This window comes from Salmo trutta, chromosome 4 (assembly GCF_901001165.1).
Source record: "Salmo trutta chromosome 4, fSalTru1.1, whole genome shotgun sequence".
Lineage (NCBI taxonomy): Eukaryota > Metazoa > Chordata > Actinopteri > Salmoniformes > Salmonidae > Salmo > Salmo trutta.
The window spans coordinates 15365201-15391349 of record NC_042960.1 but is presented as its reverse complement, the minus strand read 5'-3'; the positions used below and the strand labels follow the sequence as shown (position 1 = coordinate 15391349).

The 26149-nt window shown below is 45.5% G+C and overlaps 1 protein-coding gene across 3 annotated transcripts in view; it reads left to right on the top strand.

The window, feature by feature from the left end:
* The window catches only part of LOC115191894 (intracellular protein transport protein USO1-like), a 29599-nt gene extending 15663 nt beyond the window's left edge, over positions 1–13936 (top strand). For 2 of the 3 annotated variants that reach the window (XM_029749897.1, XM_029749895.1), the window contains one exon: positions 13495–13936. In XM_029749897.1, coding sequence (XP_029605757.1) covers positions 13495–13561 — 67 coding nt within the window. In that variant the 3' untranslated portion in view covers positions 13562–13936. The remainder of the gene's footprint in view (positions 1–13494) is intronic. The other variant, XM_029749896.1, reaches the window with a different exon arrangement.
* Positions 13937–26149: the final 12213 nt, after the last annotated feature.

The following is a 26149-nucleotide window of genomic DNA, read 5'->3' as shown; positions in this document are numbered from 1 at the left end:
ACGATTCATATGATTCATTTAAACGATTATTTTGACGAAACGATGTATTCACTTCGCCATTGTATTAGTTGGGTTTCGGTTCAATCACGGTGAACATACATTTTAGGAAAAACATTAGATGTTGCCTTTCTTGTGGAATATGGGCTTTCACACCTTGTTTTATTACAGCCTTATTCTAAAATGTATTAATTAAATACAAATCCTCAGCAATCTACACACAATACCCTATAATGATAAAGCATAAACAGGTTTCTAGAAATTGATGTAAACGTATATACAGTTGAAGTCGGAAGTTTACATACACTTAGGTTGGAGTCATTAAAACTCGTTTTTCAACCACTCCACAAATTTCTTGTGAACGAACTATAGTTTTGGCAAGTCAGTTAGGACATCTACTTTGTGCATGACACAAGTAATTTTTCCAACAATTGTTTACATACAAATTATTTCACTTATAAATTCACTGTATCACAATTCCAGTGGGTCAGATGTTTACATACACTAAGTTGACTGTGCCTTTAAACAGCTAGGAAAATGATGTTATGGCTTTAGAAGCTGCTGATACTCTAATTGACATCATTTGAGTCAATTGGAGGTGTACCTGTGGATGTATTTCAGGGCCTACCTTTAAACTCAGTGTCTCTTTGCTTGACATCATGGGAAAATGAAAATAAATCAGCCAAGACCTCAGAAAAAAATTGTAGACCTCCACAAGTCTGGTTCATCCTTGGGAGCAATTTCAAAATGCCTGAAGGTACCACGTTCATCTGTACAAACAATAGTACGCAAGTATAAACACCATGGGATCACGCAGCTGTCATACCGCTCAGGTCCTATCGACATAACCTGAAAGGCCGCTCAGCAAGGAAGAAGCCACTGCTCCGCCACTGCTCCAAAACCGCCATAAAAAAGCCAGACTACGAGTTGCAACTGCACATGGGGACGAAGATCGTACTTTTTGGATAAATGTCCTCTGGTCTGATGAAACAAAAATAGAACTGTTTGGCCATAATGACCATCGTTATGTTTGGAGGAAAAAGGGGGAGGCTTGCAAGCCGAAGAACACCATCCCAAACGCGAAGCACGGGGGTGGCAGCATCTTGTGGGGGTGCTTTGCTACAGGAGGGACTGATGGACTTCACAAAATATTTGGCATCATGAGGGAGGAAAATTATGTGGATATATTGAAGCAACATCTCAAGACATCAGTCAGGAAGTTAAAGCTAAAATGTATTTGGCTAAGGTGTATGTAAACTTCCGACTTCAACTGTATATATTTAAAAAAATAAATGTCACATTTACGACCACAAGGTCAAAGGAATTGTCTGTAGAGCTCAAAAACAGGATTGTGTCTAGGCACGGATCTGGGGAAGGGTACCAAAAAATGACTGCAGCATTGAAGGTCCCCAAGAACACAGTTGGCTCCATCATTATTAAATGGAAGAAGTTCGGAACCACCAAGTTTGTCCCTAGAGCTGGCCACCCAGCCAAACTGAGCAATCGGGTTAGAAGGGCCTTGGTCAGGGAGGTGACCAAGAACCTGATGGTCACTCTGACAGAGCTCCAGAGTTCTTCTGTGGAGATGGGAGAAACTTCCAGAAGGACAACCATCTCTGCAGCACTCCACCAATCAGGCCTTTATGGTAGAGTGGCCAGACAGAAGCCACTCCTCAGTAAAAGGCACATGACAGCCCGCTTAGAGTTTGCCAAAAGGTACCTAAAGACTCTGACCATGAGAAACAATATTTTCTGGTCTGATGAAACCAAGATTGAACTCTTTGGCCTGAATGCCAAGCGTCACATCTGGAAGAAACCTGGCACCATCCCTACGGTGAAGTGTTTGTGGCAGCATCATGCTGTGGGGATGTTTTTCAGCGGCTGGGACTGGGAGACTAGTCAGGATCGAGGCAGATGAACGGAGCAAAGTACAGAGAGATCCTTGTAGAAAACCTGCTCCAGAGTGCTCAGGACATCAGATTGGGGTGAAGGTTCACCTTCCAACAAGACAACAATCCTAAGCACACAGCCAAGACAGAGCAGGAGTGGCTTTGCGACAAGTCTCAATGTCCTTGAGTGGCCCAGCCAGAGCCCGGACTTGAACCCGATCGAACATCTCTCAAGATACCTGAAAATAGCTTTGCAGCAACGCTCCCCATCCAACCTGACAGAGCTTGAGAGGATCTGCAGAGAAGAATGGGAGAATCTCCCCAAATACAGGTGTGCAAAGCTTGTAGTGTCATACCCAAGAAGACTCAATGCTATAATCGCTGCCAAAGGTGCTTCAACAAAGTACTGAGTAAAGGGCCTTATGTAAATGTCATATTTCAGTTTATTATTTGTAATAAATTAGCAAAGATTTCTAAAAACCTGTTTTTGCTTTGTCATTATGGGGTATTTTGTGTAGATTGATGAGGTAAATTTTTTTTTAGAATACGTTTGTAACATTGTAACATAACAAAATGTGGAAAAAGTCAAGGGGTCTGAATAGTTTCCGAATGCACTGTAGATACTTCCAGCTGATTTGAGTATCCAGTGTATGGGACATTGAAACTGAATAGATGGTAGTCAGCCTGCAAAATAAATACTTCTAAATTAGCTAAGATAAATATGACAAAGCTAGCAAAGGTACGTTTCATGAAAATGTGTGTGCTTGCTTCAGCTGAATAAAAAATAATTGTAGCCTGCCATAGCCATTTGATCTTTGATATATTGAATGAGCCGAATTATTTCGAAAGGCATGAAACGTATTTGATTGTAATGTTACAATGTTTTACATCAAGGGTAATCAACCATCCTCCAGGAGAGCTAATGGGTGTGCAGGTTTTTATTCCAGTCCCCCTCTAACAAACCACATTTTAGTAATGAGCTGCTCAGCCAGACCTTGATAAACTCTCTGTTTTTGAGCAATGCTTGATCAAAAGCCTGCACACCCAGTAGCTTTCCAGATGTGAGGGCAGATTACTGTTCGATTTGAGAAGGGCGCTCCACTCTCCCCGCTTTCGCCCGATGACGTGATGGGCCATAGGCCGGTGTAACCTGGGCCAGATTAATCAAACCCCCTCTATTGCCTCGAGGGAGAAAGTCTATGCCTTAACGATTATTTCAGATCCATTTCCAGTTCAAACAAACAACACACACATTGAAACTCAGGCTCTTAGTATGACAATGTCATGGCTAATATCATCCAAAAGATATGCCTGAGGTAAACTACATGTTGCAAGTTATCAGCATGCAGCAAGCATATATGATTTTGTTTTAAAGCACCTAGGGGCTGTGTTGATGCAACCTTCATCTAATTCAAATCAAAATGTATTTGTCACATGCTTTGCCAGCAACAGGTGTGGACTAACAGGGAAATACTTACTTACGAGCCCTTCCCAACAATGCAGAGAGAAAGAAAATAGAGAAATAATAGAAAAGTAAAACATGTAATAATAAAAGTAATACTATATACACAATGACTATGGCGATGTACAATGGGTACTGAGTTGATGTGCAGGGGGACGAGGTAATTGAGGTAGATACAGTGCCTTAGGAAAGTATTCAGACCCCTTGACTTTTCCCACATTTTGTTACCTTATTCAAAAATGTATTAAATACATTTAAATCCTCATCAATCTACACACAATACCCCATAATGACAAAGCGAAAACAGGTTTTTAGACATTTTTGGTAATTGTATAAAAAATGTAAAACAGATACCTTATTTACATAAGTATTCAGACCCTTTGTAATGAGACTCAGGTGCATTCTGTTTCCATTGATCATCCTTGAGATGTTTCTACAACTTGATTGGAGTCCATCTGTGGTAAATTAAATTGATTGGACATGATTTGGAAAGGCACACACCTGTCTATGAGGTCCCACCGTTGACAGTGCATGTCAGAGTAAAAACCAATCCATGAGGTTGAAGGAATTGTCTGTAGAGCTCCGAGACGGGATAGTGTCGAGGCACAGATCTGGGGAAGGGTACCAAATAATTTCTGCAGCATTGAAGGTCCTCAAGAACACAGTGGCCTCCATTATTCTTAAATGGAAGAAGTTTGGAACCACCAAGTTTGTCCCTAGAGCTGGCCGCCCAGCCAAACTGAGCAATCGGGTTAGAAGGGCCTTGGTCAGGGAGGTGACCAAGAACCTGATGGTCACTCTGACAGAGCTCCAGAGTTCCTCTGTGGAGATGGGAGAAACTTCCAGAAGGACAGCCATCTCTGCAGCACTCCACCAATCAGGCCTTTATGGTAGAGTGGCCAGACAGAACCAAGATTGAACTCTTTGGCCTGAATGTCAAGCGTCACGTCTGTCGGAAACCTGGCACCATCCCTACGGTGAAGTGTGGTGGCAGCATCATGCTGTGGGGATGTTTTTCAGTGGCTGGGACTGGGAGACTAGTCAGGATCGAGGGAAAGCTGTACAGAGTGATCGTTGATGAAAACCTGCTCCAGGGCGCTCAGAACCACAGACTGGTTTGAAGGTCCACCTTCCTACAGGACAACGACCGTGAGCACACAGCCAAGACAGCGCAGGAGTAGCTTCGGGACAAGTCTCTGAATGTCCTTGAGTGGCCCAGCCAGAGCCCTGACTTGAACCCGATCGAACATCAGAACCCAAATACAGATGTGCCAAACTTGTAGCGTCATACCCAAGAAGACTTGAGGCTGTAAGCGCTGCCTAAGGTGCTTCAACAAAGTACTGAGTAGAGGGTCTGAATTCTTATGTAATATTTTCATATAATTTTTTTTTAAATGGCACAAAATTTGAACAACCTGTTTTTGCTTTGTCATTATGGGGTATTCTGTGTAGATTGATGAGGGGGAAAAAACAATTTCATCCATTTTAGAATAAGGCTGTAACGTAACAAAATGTGGAAAAAGTCAAGGGGTCTAAATACTTTCCGAATGCACTGTATGTACATATAATTAGGAATAAAGTGACAGATAGTCAACAGTAGCAGCAGTGTATGTGATCAGTTAAAGCATTTGTGCAAAAGGGGTCAATGCAGATAGTCCGGGTAGCTATTCAGCAGTTTTTTAGGCTTGGGGGTAGAAGCTGTTCATGGTCCTGTTGGTTCCAGACTTGGTGTATCTGTACCACTTGCCGTGCGGTAGCAGAGAGAACAGTCTATGACTTGGGTGGCTGAAGTCTTTGACAATTTTTAGGGCCTTCCTCTGACACCTCCTGGTATAGAGGTCCTGGATGACAGGGAGCTTGGCCCCAGTGATGTACTGGGCTGTATGCACTACCCTCAGTAGTGCTTTTTGAATGGATGCCAAGAATACCAATCGGTGATTTAGCCAGTCTAAATGCTCTCAATGTATAACTTTTTGTTCACGGATGTAGCAGACCACATCTAGTAGGCTTGTGTAACTGAGGAGCTCGCAGCTTGGTTTCCCTTTGTAATCTGGGATAGTTTGCAAGCCCTGCAACATAAGATCTTAAAGTTCACATTATGCGTTTTTAATCTAAATAGCCTACAATATAGTAGAAGTATGCAAAGTTTCAAAAGTCAAATAATATATCATATTCTCTGTTTACATGGCTGTCTCGGTTTTATTTCACGCTGAAAGCCACTTTACAGTTTCCCATTTTTCTAATTTTCCATTCTGCTCTAAATGTGTTTCTATGGACCGGTACTGATGTGAAAGCCACTGCTGAGTCTGCACGATTCCTCTGTAGACTACTGACAGGAAATGCAATAATCAGGAAGACAATGAGAGTTTATCAAACGAAGGGAAACCATGGAGTTGATCCATATCAGACCGTGCCGCAGGTAATTGCGCCTCTAATTCCGTTGCCACCATTATGGTTCAAGACCTCACGTGGCCTCTCAAATTAAGTTAGTGTCTGCCAGCCTCCTTATAGCCAAAGCCCTTGGTGCTAATACACAGATGGTTAAATAATGAAACAAACCGTGAAATGATGAATACATGGGGCATACTTAGAACTTTCCTTATTTTTTCGAGAGCTTCAGCACTTCCCAAGGCAATTATAACATGCATTAGAGCCCATAGGCTCCGGCAAATTCCTCTGACTGGCTTGCAAACCACTCAAACAAATGCACATGGTTGTTGACCTTGTTTTAAAGTGAACGTCAACTCGTGAGCAAGAAGCCCCATTTTCTCATTTTAAATTGAAGATATCCCAAAAGGCTTACAAGTCGTAGCCAGAAGAGGGTATGAAATCCCCCTAAACAAACAGGCTAGAGTAGAAGCCTTGGTTAACACACCATATTGTAATGTATTGTAATGTAAATGGTATTCTAAAGCATCTCTCAGATACAGATATGTCCAGGAGAGCTCTTCTGCCCCTTCAGGGCAGGCCAGCCAGGCAGATGCTGCAAATCTGCTAGCCACTGGCTACAAACAAGTTTCAGCAACTATGTTTCCATGTGATTTAGCCACAATTTTGTAAATCTGACTAATCCAGGGCTCTCCAAACCTGTTCCTGGAGAGCTAACGTCCTGTAGATGTTGTGAAAAATAACTTATAGAACTTAGCTATGCCCAATATTTCTTAATCATAGTCCTGAAAAGCAGGTGAAACAACATCATTGTTCAAGTGTCTGTGTTTAGTCAGACTTCTTGGAGGTATAGCCATTAGCCATCCATCAGCAATACACCGCAATATACCATGTCTGTCCCTCGGACACAGAATAGAAATCCATTATCGATTTCCTTCCCATCTAGACGGTAATTAAGTTCCATCCATGGCTGAAGCATAGCTGCAGTAAATGCCCTCAATGGCATTTGAGGCTGCCTTCCTGTGTACTGGCTGGCACTAAATTCATCATTTGTCTAAGTACTACCAAGCATCAATATTCCCAACACCGCGGTAGCCCTGGTGTCAGGGGCTCTTAATCATCATCTAGTCCATTAAATATCACAATTCTGCAATATCACCTGTTATTTATAATGTCGCCTCCCTCTATCCACTGTCATTAATGAAGCTTTCAAATGAAGCTCTCCATGCTAATGTAGGTGAACAAGTGGAATGGGGAAAAGGTTGTATCCCCTCCTGTGTCAGTCTGTTTGTGCTTTGATGCCAACTCGAGCACAAACAGATCTGGAACCAGGCTAAAACTCCACTGGACTCACTGATAACTGCCGGTACAATTTTAGCAGATTGCAAGTCAGCCTTGTTTAGCCTGTTATCTTCTGCGAGTTCTATAATATACTGCCCTCGTAGGCGGCAGTATGCCGATATAGATTGTAATTTGTGCCAAGAAAATTAATGGGAAAAAATTGCTTTGCTATCAATGGGCTCAAATGTAAGAGAACAGGACGTAAGCACACGGGATGTACAGTAAACAGTTAAATAAATTCTCAGAAGGCCTATAGTCTATCTAAATTAACAGATGTGACACACGGCCTGAACAATAAGATGTACAGGGCGGTATTCCTATTTTTTTTACATCCGTCAGACTAACTGCTATGAATGGTGAAGGTCGCTACAGTTCAAGATGGATGTTGTGTTTTATGTGTTACATATTGCTCGGACTGCTTTCATTGCATTTCCAATGCGTTGGGTTTATCTTATAAAGATTGCTCAAGAGGCCTATGACATCAGCAGGTACACCTAATGCTCTTGGGGCAAACATGATAGGATCTCACACAATACCGCCAACACTTGATGTCAGTTTGACAGCTGTTCTGATGACAACTTTGGCCGAGACCTCTCAAGCGATATCGATTTGAGAGTTTTCTGAGCTCAAGCGTAATGAAAAATTCAAGGTGTTGTCTTTTCATACAGCAGTGTGGACATTTAGGCAGGTTTCTGAGGCTTACGTTGTGTTAATCCACTTTAGTTCCATCACCTCCAATTTCCAAGGCTCTACTCTGTGAATCTAAATTGAATCATCTCGACGCTAGAACTTCAATCATCTTCATCGGGGAAAAATAACTGGCAAATTTGCATCCATAACATGATGAACGGGGTCCATCGCTAGCGACTCTACCGTGTTTCCAGGTTGTGTATAATCAGTTTAGCCTAGTGTTACCATACACATGCTTTCTCATGGCTGGGGCTAATGGGCTATGTCCTATCTGGCCGACCTTATCTCAGGCACAAAATGCATTACAATTACTGCCACTGCGACCGTGCAGTGTTTACCCGTCGCTTTTAATAAAGCCGCGGCAGAAAGCGAGCTGCACTGCCTCCATTTTAAAGGATTTCAGGCAGTCGGACCAGTCCATCATGCGGGACTGCAGAGAACACGAGGCGGGAATCAGATCATAACTATGGTTGCCACGACAAATCTTTCACCTTTTGTGCCACTTTCTGGTTCTCTGTGTCAAGGCGAAATGTAGGCAATCCACCACGCTCGGTTTCCTTTTAAGAGCAGGTAGATTGGGCAGGTAAATTGTCAGTTAGAAAGATGGCCTCCGTAGAAGATCACCAAGGTAGACATTTTATGACTCATCCGGAGCTGCGTAACATGATTTGTGGTTGCATTACCTTTCACATCACAAGGCACTTGAGAGAGTTCGAATATCCAATTCGCCAGATGCAAGGCATTCACATCGACTTCAACTTAGATAGTTGGGTATTTATGGAATGCGTGTCAAGGACAGTGAAGAATATCAAGGATGTTTAGATGTATTGAATCGATAAGTCGTACAACTGACGGGATCCCACAGATTATTGAAATTGTGCCCCCAATATAATTTAAAACATGTCCCGAATTTCAAAACATCGGGGTGTCCTACAAGTATTAAGTTCCTAGTGAATGAAGTGTGTGAAATTCCTAGTGAATGAAGTGTGTGAAATTCCTAGTGAAGGGAGTGTGTGAAATTCCTAGTGAAGGAAATGTGTGACAGGCTTAAATCAGGTAGCCTACAGTAGTATAGGGGCTCTAAATATATTTTTTTAGAAACTGTGTCTGAATTAGCGCTCCATCTTCATTGTTTTAATGTGAAAGCTGTAAAATGGCGGTCATGAAGGAAACTAGGAGTTTGTATTAATTCTGTTCAGGGAGGTGAAGTTACAACTAGAAGCCTCTGTAGTGGGGGAACCAAAGCTTCAAATACATCGCTAAGGGCTTTGTGAATACGGCGTCTTGATATTCTTCAGATTAAACTGTCAACACTAACTGGTATTACCTGCTCAAAGTCGTGCAGATTCCCGCTCTTTGAACAAGCTCAACAAGCTCACCTAATAATGCTTAACCACGCAAATCAACCAAACAAAGAACCCATAGGGAAACATTTTTTATTTAAAATACATATCACAGAACACAACATAATACAATACAATCCGTGGAAGGCCAAAAAGCCCCAACAAGCCACGCCTCCAAGTCTTTCCAATAGGCTCCTGCCGCTACAATATATACTGCTCAAAAAAATAAAGGGAACACTTAAACAACACATCCTCGATCTGAATGAAAGAAATAATCTTATTAAATACTTTTTTCTTTACATAGTTGAATGTGCTGACAACAAAATCACACAAAAATAATCAATGGAAATCCAATTTATCAACCCATGGAGGTCTGGAGTTGGAGTCACACTCAAAATTAAAGTGGAAAACCACACTACAGGCTGATCCAACTTTGATGTAATGTCCTTAAAACAAGTCAAAATGAGGCTCAGTAGTGTGTGTGGCCTCCATGTGCCTGTATGACCTCCCTACAACGCCTGGGTGTGCTCCTGATGAGGTGGCGGATGGTCTCCTGAGGGATCTCTTCCCAGACCTGAACTAAAGCATCTGCCAACTCCTGGACAGTCTGTGGTGCAACGTGGCGTTGGTGGATGGAGCGAGACATGATGTCCCAGATGTGCTCAATTGGATTCAGGTCTGGGGAACGGGCGGGCCAGTCCATAGCATCAATGCCTTCCTCTTGCAGGAACTCCTGACACACTCCAGCCACATGAGGTCTAGCATTGTCTTGCATTAGGAGGAACCCAGGGCCAACCGCACCAGCATATGGTCTCACAAGGGGTCTGAGGATCTCATCTCGGTACCTAATGGCAGTCAGGCTACCTCTGGCGAGCACATGGAGGGCTGTGCGGGCCCCCAAAGAAATGCCACCCCACACCATGACTGACCCACCACCAAACCGGTCATGCTGGAGGATGTTGCAGGCAGCAGAACGTTCTCCACGGCATCTCCAGACTCTGTCACGTCTGTCACGTGCTCAGTGTGAACCTGCTTTCATCTGTGAAGAGCACAGGGCGCCAGTGGCGAATTTTCCAATCTTGGTGTTCTCTGGCAAATGCCAAACGTCCTGCACGGTGTTGGGCTGTAAGCACAACCCCCACCTGTGGACGTCGGGCCCTCATACCACCCTCATGGAGTCTGTTTCTGACCGTTTGAGCAGACACATGCACATTTGTGGCCTGCTGGAGGTCATTTTGCAGGGCTCTGGCAGTGCTTCTCCTGCTCCTCCTTGCACAAAGGCAGAGGTAGCGGTCCTGCTGCTGGGTTGTTGCCCTCCTACGGCCTCCTCCACGTCTCCTGATGTACTGGCCTGTCTCCTGGTAGCGCCTCCATGCTCTGGACACTACGCTGACAGACACAGCAAACCTTCTTGCCACAGCTCGCATTGATGTGCCATCCTGGATGAGCTGCACTACCTGAGCCACTTGTGTGGGTTGTAGACTCCGTCTCATGCTACCACTAGAGTGAAAGCACCGCCAGCATTCAAAAGTGACCAAAACATCAGCCAGGAAGCATAGGAACTGAGAAGTGGTCTGTGTTCCCCACCTGCAGAACCACTCCTTTATTGGGGGTGTCTTGCTAATTGCCTATAATTTCCACCTGTTGTCTATTCCATTTGCACAACAGCATGTGAAATGTATTGTCAATCAGTGTTGCTTCCTAAGTGGACAGTTTGATTTCACAGAAGTGTGATTGACTTGGAGTTACATTGTGTTGTTTAAGTGTTCCCTTTATTTTTTTGAGCAGTGTATTTTGTCAAAATACATTTTTATTGTTCTTGACACATACCAAAAGCATACCAAAAGCAATGACTACAACCATGATAAAGATCTTATCTTACCCCGCACAGACTGTTCAAAATGAAAATACATCTAACCCCGAAATGCTCTCTATGCCCTCAGGGTGCTCCCGGAACCTTTATTCATATGGTCTGGGAGTGCCCTGAGCAGGTACGTGCACAGATAGGGGTCTACCTGTTCCCGAACACCTGCTCCTTTGCCCTCCCACTTGGCAAGTGCCCTTTTGGGTTTATGTATTTTTTTTGTATATAGTTCTTGTCATTGTTGTTCTCAACCCACTTTTCCCAAATGGCCCGGTTGTGTCTTTTTCCCTGTCTGCCGTGTGCGGAGATTGCATGCACACGGTATCCAAATGTGCATGTCTTAAGCTGCGGTCACCGGTCGAGTGTGTGTGTGTGTGTGTGTGTGTGTGTGTGTGTGTAGCAAGCTATCTAATTTAAATATCACTTCATAATTTATTTCATAGCGGCATGAAGGGTTCTGGATGAGCTGCAGCACCTTTCATAAATTGAAATACATTAACCAAAGTTATAGCGTTGCTGCTGTCTGTCAGAAATAAATGAAATCATTCAGAATAGCCTACTACACCATGATTAGGCCTATAATTTAGCCACAGAGGATCAGTAGCTATCCCAATAACAAGGCGTAACCTACGGTCGGGAACGCCAGGCAAATTTGTCAGTGAACAGCATGAAGACAAAACAGGCCTTTCGCAATATTTCAAATAAAATCGCGGGAAGCAAATGGCTCCTGCTGAAAGAGAAGACTCTAATATGTCTGCTGTAGATGAACAAAATATATCAACTTCCAAATAGGCCTGTTGAGCGAACATTGTTTTACGAAGTTAAACAGGGGGGAGATAAGCTTTTGGCACTAGCGCATTGTCCATTGCCGGCTAGTGAGCTGTGCATCATTGGGTGAGTCAGTGCAACTGGAAGTCTCTTTTAGGACTACAATTTCCTCCTACAATATGTGTGTCTCCACACACCTGGGCCTAGGCTATTGATGGATTCAAGACTAGGTTGTTTAGAAATTTTGTCAAAGTAGCCTATCTTTTCAATAATTTGTGCTGTATTAAAAAATACTTGTCCGAAGTCTCCAGTCATGTAGAATTGCATGAGGTGTTTATAAAAGGCAAAAGGTTTCCCGGACCATAAAATGTTTTCTCCCTATGTGTGCAACTTCTGTAAGCACTTCAACTCTACTGCTACATGCAGGCCACTAAGCAATTGCAAAGGTATGCATGCAATGCTTTATTATAAAGGTGGACAGGGACAAAAATATAGCCCTGGCATTTCAGCCCCCCCCCCCGCTACTTACACACACACATACTGACACATAACATCGGCAACTATAGTAAAGCATTTCTCAACTTTTACTGTACCAGTGACTGGTGAAACATACTCCTCCTCCTTTTTTAACCAGCTCATGTTTAAATCAAATACAACATGTAAAAGCACCACTGGACATACAACTCAACACTATAACTGGGCCTCTGTTGCCTCCCTGTTGTGCAGTCTGTCTCTGCATCTTCTCTGCTGTCACTCTGTCTTTCTGTCCGCCCGTCTGTCTGTCACTCTTTCTGTCTGTGATTCTCATTGTTCTCCATTGTCACTCCTAACATGATAAGACTGGGCAAGGGCACGCATGTTGATTTTGTCTATCCACACCAGACTCGATCAGGACGCACAGGTTGAAATATCAAAACGAACTCTGAACCACCTATATTAACTAAACCTAGTTAGTTTGTAGTAATCTCTCCTTCAGTCTTCTTCTTCTTTGGACTTTGTATGGCGGTTGGCAACCAACTTTAAGGTGCATTGCCACCACCAACTGGACTGGAGTGTGGACCTCAGTTCAGCTTTCAATCACCCACGTGGGTATATGCTCCTTAAAAACAATGAGGAGATGGGTGAGGCTGGACTTGCAGTGCGTCTAAAATAGAACCAAGTTTTATTTTAACACCTGGCTACGCAGATGCTCGCGAGCAGTTTGGATGAGATGATTGAATAACATGTATGTGTACATTTATTTTGCAACGCTCGCGCACTTAACGCCAGCATTGTGGTCAGCAGGTTAGTTGCTACTACATATAGAGCCAACATATTAAGGAACTGGCAGTACATCTGTGTCTCTCTTTTCTTCCAACCTCCTCTGCACTCACCTCTGAGCTGTCTCTGCTAAGCCTAGCATCCTTAACCACATCACTGGCACCAGAAGACCAGGGGACCACACTGCCTGTGCTGGGCCCAGCAACATCCTAGTTGTGAATGAATAAATACATTTATTAGATAAAGAAGAAAGACTACTGAATGAATACCTAATAGAGGATCATTGGCTCATGAAAGCCTAACTACTTACATTGCAAGTATAAGTGTCTGGCTGTCATACATAATGGTTCATTAGTATTACATATAGGTCATATATAATGTAGAGCCAAAATATAAACAAAATGTGTCTTACTCTCTCTCGCTCTCTATCACTCTTTCTCTCTCTGTGTGTCTGTGTTTTCTCCCTACGTCCACTACACGTGACTGCTGCAGCCTAGCATCACCGGGACCAGAAGACCAGGGGATCACACTGCCTGTGCTGGGCCCAACAACCCCCTAGTGTAACACTTTATTTTAAAGGCATTTACAAACCCTTTACTCACCATTTGTACATTTTAGTAAGCTAGTTATTCACACATATATACATTTCCTTAAACATCCTGTGTTGTGTGTTTGTTCTTTTACCAGGTACAGCAGGAATGTCTACCAATGGCATGCCCATCTTTTTGTGAGAAATTACACTGGTAACTCAAAACATTTATGAAGTAAAATTAGCACTCACTTTTGATTAGGGTTTGCAAAAATACTTTACTAATGTTTAGTAAATGTTTTTTTAATGTGGGAGTAATGATTAATAAATGGTGAACACAATTTATAAATGCAGTTGGATATGGAATGAATTTTGAAAAAAAATAAAAAATTGACAGCGGAAACACAGCCTATCCAGCCGTGACGCACACTGCCCATATGCTCATGGAACAAAATGTGATTTGGTGCCTGTATACTTTGTATTTAGAAACATAAAAAAACACGAATGTTTTTTCCCCATTTCGTTTTATTTGATTAAAAACCAAGCATAGCCTCCCCTCTCAATGAAGGCTGTTTTCTTTTTGTCCTGCCCAACGTAATCAAGTAGGCTAGTCAAGACCGACGATGAAGTTTTTGGCTTGTGAGACCGCTGAGAAATACATCTTAATCACCAAAGCTTTATTCAAATATTAAGTTTTAGAGGAGTAAAACGATGAGCTGACATTCCCTTTTTATCTGTGTATTGTAGGCAGGCCCACATTATTTTAGCCATCCTTTGGAGGCGTGTAAAACCCCCTCCGTGATGTAGGTGACGTGTCCATGCCCATCATGAAATGAGAGATTAGAACCTCTGTTAATACCGGTGAACCTTGTATTTAGAAGTTATTTTTCCATTTCATATTCTGCTACAACGATGGCTGGTTCAACAGCATTGCGTTGTCTTTTTATATGCTGCTGATTTTATAACATCATTACATTTTACATGTATTTATTGTTTATGAAAAAAATGAACAGATGACTTGTTTTTCATTGAATTGTATTAAAACTGTTAGGTTGTAAATGAAGGTTCTAAAATTTCCCAGGACGATTAGTAAAGCTTAAACCAAGTTGACTCACCCATTGGGTCATACAGCTGCATAAGGCAAAGACATGCTTCCACCAGTGGTAGTATATATACCCCAATTTGGGGTGGAATCTCCTCCTTCTCTCTAAACATGACATCTTTGTCGCTAGGGAGGAAATTCAGTGATGCAGGCAATAAACTGTTCCTTCTCCCTTAACGTGACCTGACCTTCCTCACTGACCTGGCCCCCTTCCTCACTAAACCACATTTCTCCACCATTATCAGTGGCTGCAATCATGTGATTGCCTCTCCTCTACTCAGTACATTCCAAAGCACCCTGGGTCCTATCCAACCTTCATTGACCCCACCACATACTTTGCTCCTCAGATACCCATTACTTCTGGTGTATAAACCAGACTATGGCACTCCTCATGTCTCTAGTATAATTCAGGATTAACAATATTTAAAGTTTAGAAATCCGGACTCATCAAAACCAAACTTATTAGAATGATTCACTGTCCTTGTTTTATTGTGAGAACGTCCGTGGCATGCATACATATCCACTTCTGGAGAGGTTCAAATGCAATCTGTTAAATGGTTCCAATATGTACATAGAACAAAGAAGCACTTTACTGAGGCAATTGTAAGAACAGAACGCAACCACGTCACAAAAACAAATGCCCAAAGAACAAGTGAAGCAGCACAAAGTACAACAACCAAGTACAAAGTACCGGTTGCCACAAATCACGGCTAGAAATAAAATCCGGCGCAAACTAGCCTGAAGTGTGCCAACCTAGACAATAAACAATACCCCACACAGACATGGAGCGAACAGAGGGTTAAATACACGTAGTAATCATGAGGAGATGTAAACCAGGTGTGCGGAAAACAAGACAAAACAAATGGAAAATGAAAGGTGGAGTGGCGATGGCTAGAAGACCGGTGACGTCGAACGCCGCCCGAACAAGGAGAGGGACCAACTTCGGCAGAAGTCGTGACACCTCGCCCCCCCTTGACGCGCGGCTCCAGCAGCGCGCCGACACCGGCCTCGGGGACGACCCAGAGGGTGAGGTGCAGGGCGATCCGGATGGACACGGTGGAACTCCCGCAGCATTGAAGGGTCCAATACGTCCTCCACCGGGACCCAGCATCTCTCCTCCGGACCGTACCCCTCCCAGTCCACGAGGTACTGAAGGCCCCTCGCCCAACGTCTCGATTCCAGTATGGAGCGAACGGAGTACGCCGTTACCCCCTCGATGTCCAGAGGGGGCGGAGGAACCTCCCGCACCTCAGACTCCTGGAGCGGGCCAGCCACCACCGGCCTGAGGAGAGACACATGGAACGAGGGGTTAATACGGTAATCGGGGGGAAGCTGTAACCTGTAACTCACCTCGTTCAGTCTCCTCGGGACTTTAAATGGCCCCACAAACCGCGGCCCCAGCTTCCGGCAGGGTAGGCGGAGGGGCAGGTTTTGAGTCGAGAGCCAGACCCGGTCCTCAGGTGCGAACACCAGGGCCTCACTGCGGTGACGGTCTGCGCTGGCTTTCTGGCGCAGCACGGCCCGCTGGAGGTGAACATGGGCGGCGTCCCATGTCTCCTCCGCGCGCCTGAACCAGTCGTCCACCGCAGGAGCCTCAGTCTGACTCTGATGCCAAGGCGCCAGAACAGGCTGATACCCCAGAATGCACTGGAATGGGGAGAGGTTAGTGGAGGAGAGGCGAAGCGAATTCTGAGCCATCTCGGCCCACGAACGCCGCCCACTCCCCCGGCCGGTCCTGGCAGTAAGACCGGGGTGAAAACCCGAGGTAAGGCTGATCGGGGTGAAAACCCGAGGTAAGGCTGATCGAGACCCCCAGATGTTCCATGAACGCCCTCCAGACCCTCGAAGTGAACTGGGAACCCCGATCAGACACTATATCCTCAGGCACCCCGTAGTGCCGGAAGATGTGCGTAAACAAGGCCTCCTCAGTCTGTAGGGCCATAGGGAGACCGGGCAGAGGGAGGAGACGGCAAGACTTAGAGAAACGATCCACAACAACCAGGATTGTGGTGTTATCCTGTGATGGGGGGAGATCGGTAAGGAAATCGATCGACAAGTGCGACCATGGCCGTTGTAGAACAGGTAAGGGGTGTAGCTTACCTCTGGGCAGGTGCCTAGGAGCCTTACACTGGGCGCACACCGAGTAGGAGGAAACTTAAACCATCACGTCCTTGGCCAAGGTGGGCCACCAGTACTTCCCACTCAGACAGCGCACCATCCGACCGATTCCGGGATGACCAGAGGAGGGTGACGTGTGGACCCAAAAGATCAACCGGTCACGGACAGCAGACGGAACGTACAGACGCCCAGCGGGACACTGGAGAGGAGCGGGGGCTCTGCACGTAACGCCCGCTCAATGTCCGCGTCCAGCTTTCACACTACCGGCGCCACCAGGCAGGAGGCCGGGAGTATGGGGGTGGGATCCATGGGCCGCTCCTCTGTCATACAGCCGGGACAATGCGTCTGCCTTCACATTCTGGGAACCTCGTCTGTAAGAAAGGGTGAAAACAAAACGGGTAAAAAACATGGCCCACCTTGCCTGGCGAGGATTCAGTCTCCTCGCTGCCCGGATGTAATCCAGGTTGCGGTGGTCAGTCCAGATGAGAAAAAGGTGTTTAGCCCCCTCAAGCCAATGTCTCCACGCCTTCAACGCTTTGACGACAGCCAACAGCTCCCAGTCCCCCACATCATAGTTTCGCTCCGCCGGGCTGAGCTTCTTCGAGAAGAAGGCACAGGGGCGGAGCTTCGGTGGCGTGCCCGAGCACTGAGAGAGCACGGCTCCAATCCCAGCTTCGGACGCGTCCACCTCCACCGTGAACGCCAAAGAGGGATCCGGATGTGCCAGCACAGGAGCCAAGGTAAACAGAGCCCTTAGGTGACCAAAAGCCCTGTCCGCCTCAGCTGACCACTGCAAACGCACCGGGCCCCCATTCAGCAGTGAGGTAATGGGAGCCGCTACCTGACCAAAACCCCGGATAAACCTTTGGTAGTAATTGGCAAACGCTAGAAAACACTGCACCTCCTTTACCGTGGTGGGAGTCGGCCAATTACGCACGGCTGAAATGCGATCACTCTCCATCTCCACCCCTGAGGTGGAAATGCGGTATCCTAGGAAGGAGACGGACTGCTGAAAGAACAGGCATTTCTCAGTCTTGACGTACAGGTCATGCTCCAACAATCAACCAAGCACCCTGCGCACCAAGGTCACATGCTCGGCGCGTGCAGCGGAGTATATCAGAATGTCATCAATATACACCACTACACCCTGCCCATGCAGGTCCCTGAAAATCTCGTCCACAAAGGCTTGGAAGACTGATGGGGCATTCATCAACCCGCACGGCATGACGAGGTACTCATAATGCCCTGAAGTAGTACTGAACGCTGTCTTCCACTCGTCTCCCTGTCGTGGACGAATCAGAATTAGTTGGGTAACATAGATAATTCAGATGTTTTATTAGTATAATATGCTTATTTGAGGTACTTGTCATTAGAAAGTGTCCATTGGACTATGGTGTCTTTTCAGTTGCACGTCTCCCTTAGCTGGGGCTCAGACACTTGGGGCCCAGAGAGGGGAGAGGTCAGACTTGTCATCATGGGAATGTGTCTTTACTTATTCTTAAACCATGTGAAGGGATGGCGTGATTAATGGGGAACCAATGACTTGTCTCCACAATGTCTGTGAGCAAGTCACTCCTTCCTTTTCTTTATTGTGGGGAGGATTATGGCAGTAGATGGACCCTTGTATGTCCTCTCTTAGATCTCGCACTTATCCTGTGATAATACATGGCCTAGAGGCTCACTCCCCAGTGAGCCTGTCCAGGAGTAGGGTCAAGAGGGGGTTTGCTTGAGATGGGAGTATCTAGAGTTGACAATTGATATATGCCATTGGATGAAATGGTGTTTTTGTTCTATACCGTACCAGGGAGGGACAGTTCTAAGGGGACCAGATACTGGTCTATATAATGAACCCTGTTGACATAGCAGTTACTGCCTGCTGTGTTTTATGGATATCTGTCATACAAAACTTAACCTTTGTGAACTGTTACTAAGTATCTGTGGTTTGTCAATGTACGTTGAAGGGGGTGTATCGTTGCTATAAAAGATCCCTGTAGCCATTGTGTAAACACCTTGTTCAATGGTTCATTCGAGAGAGTGCATTATTGGGGGTCAAGAACTTTTGCAAAAGTATCTTAAGTATTAAAAATGTAGTTAACTCGGACTGATGTGTTTAACTCTCCTCATTTGGTAATGCAGAAATTAGCCACCACATCCCTCCCGGATACGCACCAGGTTGTGAGTGCTCCTGAGATCTAGTTAAGTGAAGAAGCGCGCCTCGTGCATTGACTCAATTGCTGTGGCTATGAGAGGTAGCGGGTAACTGTACTTCACAGTGATCTGGTTTAGGGCTCGATAGTCAATACATGGGCGCAGACCTCCCTCCTTCTTCACAAAAAAGAAACTCGAGGAGGCGGGTGAAGTGGAGGACCGAATGTACCCCTGACGCAGGGATTCGGAGACATATGTCTCCATAGCCGCCGTCTCCGCCTGTGACTGGGGATACACGTGACTCCTGGGAAGTGCAGTGTCTACCTGGAGGTTTATCGCACACACCCCCTACGATGGGGTGGTAATTGAGTCACCTTCTACTTGGAGAAGGCGAGAGCCAAATCGGAATATTCGGGGGGAATGCGCACGGTGGAGACCTGGTCTGGACTTTCCACCGTAGTAGCACCAACGGAAACCCCTAAACACCTCCCCGAGCACTCTCGCGACCACCCCGTGAGAGCCCTCCGCTGCCATGAGACAGTGGGGTCATGACAGGCTAACCAGGGAAGGCCTAGCACCACGGGAAATGCAGAAGAGACTGATTCTCTCCTTGGGACCTCCCCTGCGTCACCATGCCCAGGGGAGCGGTGGCCTCCCTAATAAACCCGGACCCTAAGGGTCGGCTATCTAGAGCGTGAACTGGGAAGGGCACAGCCACCGGAACAATGGGGATCCCTAAACTATGAGTGAATGCTCTGTCTATAAAATTCCCAGCCGCGCCTGAATCGACGAGCGCCTTATGCGGGGAAAACACAGGAAAAATTACATGCAAAAACAGGTGTGCAACAGAGGGCTCTGAGTGAGAATGGTGCCGGCTCACCTGGGGTGACACTAGAGTGCCCCGCCTGCTGCCTCGACCCCCAGAGGAACCAACTCGACACCGGCCGGCAGTGTGACCTCTGCGGCCACAGATGGTGCACGAGAAGGCCCCTCCAGCCTCCCTAAGCGCAGCACCTCCCAGCTCCATAGGTATCGGAGCGTTGGTGCTGGAGGATGGAACCAACAGAGCCCGTTCTGGACGTCCGCGGGTGGCCAGCAGGTTATCCAGCCGGATGGACGGGTCCACCAGCTGGTCAAATGTGAAGGTGGTGTCCCTGCAGGCCAACTCCCGACGGACATCCTCGTGCAAGCTGCAGTGATAGTAGTCGATCAGGGCCTTGTCGTTCCATCCCACTACGGTGGCCATGGTCCGAAAGTCCATAGCGAACTCCTGGGCGCTCCTCGTCCCCTGCCGCAGGTGGAAGAGACGTTCACCTGCCGCTCTACCCTCGGGTGGGTGGTCGAAGACTGCCCGGAAACGACGGGTGAACTCCTCGAAGTGGTCCAGCACCGCATCTCCTTCTACCCACACGGCGTTGGCCCACTCCAGGGCTTTCCCCGAGAGGCACGAGACGAGGGCGGACACCATCTCACGGTGAACAAAGAAGCACTTTACTGAGGCAATTTTAAGAACAGGGAGGGCGAGACAAATCCCACTGGAACCGGGTGCAGGGGGAGCGAGTAGTGGAGGCCCCTGTTGTGCTGGTGGGGGTGCTGGAGGGACTCCCTGTCTCTCCCAGCGGTTCATTGTTTGGACGACGCGGTCCATGGCGGAACCGCTGCGTGCTCTTGGACGTGCTCCTCTAACCCTATAACAGGGGCACCAGCTCCTGCTGACTCCATTGAGGTGGGGTATTCTGTCATGCGGTGGGTGTAGCTGGTGCATGGAAGTCAGGCGCAGGAGAGCAGAGATGAGTGAACAAAGAAGCACTTTACTGAGGCAATTTTAAGAACAGAACGCAACCGCGTCACAAAAACAAATGCCCAAAGAACAAGTGAGGCAACACAAAGTACAAAGTACCGGCTGACACAAATCACGGGTACAAATTAAACACGGCGCAAACCAGCCGGAAGCGTGCCAACCTAGACAATAAACAATACCCCACACAGACATGGAGGGAACAGAGGGCTAAATACACATAGTAATCATGAGGAGATGTAAACCAGGTGTGCGGGAAAAAAACAAGACAAAACAAATGGAAAATTAAAGGTGGAGCGGCGATGGCTAGAAGACCGGTGCCGTCGACCGCCGAACGCCGCCTGAACAAGGAGAGGGACCAACTTCGGCGGAAGTCGTGACAGTTATTTTGTTTCTGTAAGCTGTTTAACAAACTATAATGGACTAACATTGGAATTGGAGTTGATTCCAAGGCAATACATAAAAGACCGAAAATACTCAAATTGAAGCAACAATATATTTAGCCATGGAGCACGTTCTGTTTGGCCAGTGAGAGGCCAAACCTCGACACACCCACAACTTGTTTATTCATCAAAACCTAGGCCCTTCACCCCAACACCAGCAACTGTGCCGATAATTGTGGTTGTGAAAATAGCTAAAATATTTCGGACATACCCAGTGCGTTTGGAAAGTATACAGCCTTATTCTAAAATGTATTAAATAAAATAAATTATCCTGATCAATCAACACACAATACCCCATAATGACAAATCAAAAACAGTTTTTTTTATGTTTGCTGATGTATTAAAAATAAACACAAATACCTTATTTACATAAGTATTCAAACCCTTTGCTATGAGACTCGTAATTGAGTTCAGGTGCATCCTGTTTCCATTGATGATCCTTGAGATGTTTCCACAACTTGATTGGAATCCACTTGTGGAAAATTCAATTGATCGGACATGATTTAGAAAGGCACACACCTGTCAATATAAAGTCCCACAGTTGACAGTGAATGTGAGAGCAAAAATCAAGACATGAGGTTGAAGGAATTGGCCGTTGAGCTCCAAGACAGGATTGTGTCGAGGCACAGATCTGGGGTAGGGTACCAAAACATGTCTGCAGCATTGAAGGTCCCCAAGAAAACACTGGCCTCCATCATTCTTAAATGGAAGAAGTTTGGAACCACCAAGACTCTTCCTAGAGCTGTCCGCCGTCTTGGTCAGGGAGGTGACCAAGAACCTGATGGTCACTGAGAGAGAGAGAGAGAGAGAGAGAGAGAGAGGTGGAGGAAATATACTTAAATTCACACAGGACACCGGTTAAGACAGGAGAAATACTCCAGATATAACAGACTGCCCCCCGACACAAACTACTGCAGCATAAATACTGGAGGCTGAGACAGGAGGGGTTGGGAGACATTGTGGCACCATCCGACGATACCCCCGGACAGGGCCAAACAGGCAGGATATAACCCCACCCACTTTGCCAAAGCACAGCCCGCACACCACTAGAGGGATATCTTCAACCACCAACTTACCATCCTGAGACCAGGCCGAGTATAGCCCACAAAGATCTCCGCCACGGCACAACCCAAGGGGGGGCACCAACCCAGACAGGAAGATCACGTCAGTGACTCAACCCACTCAAGTGACGCACCCTTCCTAGGGACGGCATGGAAGAGCACCAGTAAGCCAGTGACTCAGCCCCTGTAATAGGGTTAGAGGCAGAGAATCCCAGTGGAGAGAGAGGAACCGGTCAGGCAGAGACAGCAAGGGCGGTTTGTTGCCCCAGTGCCTTTCCGTTCACCTTCACACTCCTGGGCCAGACTACACTCAATCATAGGACCTACTGAAGAGATGAGTCTTCAATAAAGACTTAAAGGTTGAGACCGAGTCTGCATCTCTCACATGGGTAGGCAGACCATTCCATAAAAATGGAGCTCTATAGGAGAAAGCCCTGCCTCCAGCTGTTTGCTTAGAAATTCTAGGGACAGTTACGAGGCCTGCGTCTTGTGACTGTAGCGTACGCGTAGGTATGTACGGCAGGACCAAATCGGAAAGATAGGTAGGAGCAAGCCCATGTAATGCTTTGTAGGTTAGCAGTAAAACCTTGAAATCAGCCCTTGCCTTAACAGGAAGCCAGTGTAGAGAGGCTAGCACTAGAGTAATATGATCACATTTTTTGGTTCTAGTCAAGATTCTAGCAGCCGTGTTTAGCACTTTCTGAAGTTTATTTAGTGCTTTATCCGGGTAGCCGGAAAGTAGAGCATTGCAGTAGTCTAACCTAGAAGTGACAAAAGCATGGATTAATTTTTATGCATCATTTTTGGACAGAAAGTTTCTGATTTTTGCAGTGTTACGTAGATGGAAAAAAGCTGTCCTTGAAACAGTCTTGATATGTTCGTCAAAAGAGAGATCAGGATCCAGAGTAACGCCGAGGTCCTTCACAGTTTTATTTGAGACGACTGTACAACCATCAAGATGAATGCAGGAATGGCTTCAGGACAAGTCTCTGAATGTCCTTGAGGCCCAGCCAGAGCCCAGACTTGAACCTGATCGAAGATCTGTGGAGAGAACTGAAAATAGCTGTGCAGCGACACTCCCCATCCATCCTGACAGAGCTTGAGAGGATCTGCAGAGAAGAATGGGAGAGACTCCCCAAATACAGGTGTGCCAAGCTTGTAGCGTCATACCCAAGAACACTCAAGGCTGTAATCGCTGCCGAAGGTGCTTCAACAAAGTACTGAGTAAAGGGTCTGAATATTTATGTGACTGTGATATTTCAGTTGTTTATTTTTAATACATTTGCACAAATGTATTTATGGGGTATTGTGTTTAGATTGATAAGGGAAAAAACGATTTAATCCATTGTAGAATAAGGCTGTAATGTAACAAAGTGTGGAAAAAGTCAAGGATCTGAGTACTCTCCCAATGCACTGTATAGTGCTGCCACCAACGCTTAGATTGACCAGCACGTTAGGCTTGTTAAAATAGAGCCCATAATACCTTAGAACAGCCTAACTAAATATTTTAAATTAGTTTATTTTAAGTGTTCCCCTCTGCCCACATTAGATACGTGTTTAAACATTAGGCTGCATATTATTCAATAGAAGAAAACAGAGAGAGGAGAGAGAGAGACTGCCAGTTCCTTATTGTCTTGGTTGTAGCCAATGGCTACGTTAAGGCACTGGCTGTCTCTCTCTCTCTCTGTTTTCTTCTATTGAATTCAGTATTCAACCTTCTGTGTTTGTCAAACACGCAAACGATGCCTGGACTAGTTTATGTGGATGCGGGTAGATTTCCATTGTTTCACAGTGCCACACGTTATTGCGCATCTTTCTGCCAAGAAGTGACAGGCCTTTCGGCAAATGAAATGAGCGGGAGATAGGCGGAACTTTCCAGCATTTAAGGCTGTGTTTATGTAATCCAACACCAAAATGTAATCCAACACCAGAGTCTCACTTTTTAATACAGCTCATAAACTCACTCGCTGGGTGGAAGAGACTGAGATTCAGAAGTGAATAACATTGATAAAACTATTAAAATACGTAGACAGTCCCCGAATTGACCTTTATTGTAGTACGTGATTTCTTGTGTTTAGTGAAAAGCACTGTATAAATGTCTAGTAGATGGCTTTTGCCTTACCTATCTGTTAAACTGTAAAAGCCAATCTAATGACTTGTTAGGCTATAGCCTAGTAGTTTAAATGTTCCCCCAATCCACCTTCCCTAATTAGCTTACTATGTTAGGTATGAAATATATTTCATACATTATACAGCCAAAATATTAGGCCTAACTGACAGTAGTAGGCTACATGATCTGTGTCAGTGTGCTTGAGTGTGTCTTTCTTTTGTTTTCTTCCTACCTCGACTGCACCACAGACACAGCACTTGGACCAGTAGAACCGGATGTTTTAGCAAATAAGTTGGATCATTTCACACATTTAGCGGTGTAGGCCTCGAGCACTTTTTTGGTCTCTTTTTCGCCACCACCCTGTTTTGACTGAATGACAGTCAGAGCGGGTTTCACTCTTTTTGATGATGCACGTTTGACTTTGAATGTGAATTTGCGCCATCTCAGCCCAGCCAATCAGAGAACCGGGGCTGCCCATCTTGGTAGAGGTGCCGGGCCATGGCCCACTGGTCAGCCAAATGATCATTATAGACCAGTGGTTCCCAACCTTTTCCGGTTCCTGTACCACCAACTGAATTCTGCTGTGCCCGGAGTACCCCGAAGTACCCCCTCATGAGCATTTTACCAGTAAGTCTATGGTGTTATGAGTCTTCTCAAGAACACTCTGTGGATGGGCCAAGTACCCCCAGGGGTTCTAGTACCCCTGGTTGGGAACCACTGATATAGACGATTATGACAACAGAGCAATAGCGCAAAAGTCATTTAAAAAAAAAACTGGCTCATGGGCCACCGGCCGTGTCCATTATTATATACACTGAGTGTAGAACCATTAGGAACACCTTCCTAATATTGAGTGTCAACCACTTTTGCCCTCAGAATAGCCTCAACTTGTCGGGGGAATGAACTCTACAAGGTGTTGAAAGCATTCCGCAGGGATGCTGGCCCATGTGGACTCCCACAGTTGTGTCAAGTTGGATGGATGTCCTTTGGGTGGTGGACCATTCTTGGTACAGATGGGAAACTGTTGAGCGTGAAAAACCCATTAGCGTTGCAGCTCTTGACACAAACCAGTGCGCCTGGCACCTACTAAAATACCCTGTTCAAAAGCACTTAAATATTTTGTCTTGCCCATTCACCCTCTGAATGGCACACACACAATCCATATCTCAATTGTCTCAAGGCTTAAAAATCCTTCTTTAACCTGTCTCTCCACCTTCATCTACACTGATTGAAGTGGATTTAACAGGTGACATCAAAAAGGGATCATAGCTTTCACCTGCATTCACCTGGTCAGTCTGTCATGAAAGAGCAGGTGTTCCTAATGTTTTGTTATAACCACTACCGTTCAAAAGTTTGGGGTCATTTAGAAATGTCCTAATGCACATTTTTTGTCCATTAAAATAACATCAAATTGATCAGAAATACAGTGCAGACATGGTTAATTTTGTAAATGACTATTGTAGCTGGAAAGGGCAGATTTTTTTAATGGAATATCTACATAGGTGTACAGAGGCCCATTATCAGCAACTATCACTCATGTGTTCCAATGGCATGTTGTGTTAGCTAATCCAAATGTATCATTTTAAAAGGCTAATTGATCATTAGAAAACCCTTTTGCAATTATGTTAGCACAGCTGAAAACTGCTGTTCTGATTAAAGAAGCAATAAAACTGCCCTTCTTTAGACTAGTTGAGTATCTGGAGCATCAGCATTTGTGGGTTCGATTACAGGCTCAAAATGGCCAGAAACAAAGACTTTCTTCTGAAACACATCAGTCTATTCTTGTTCTGAGTATTCAAGGCTATTCCATGCGAAAAATTTCCAAGAAACTGAAGATC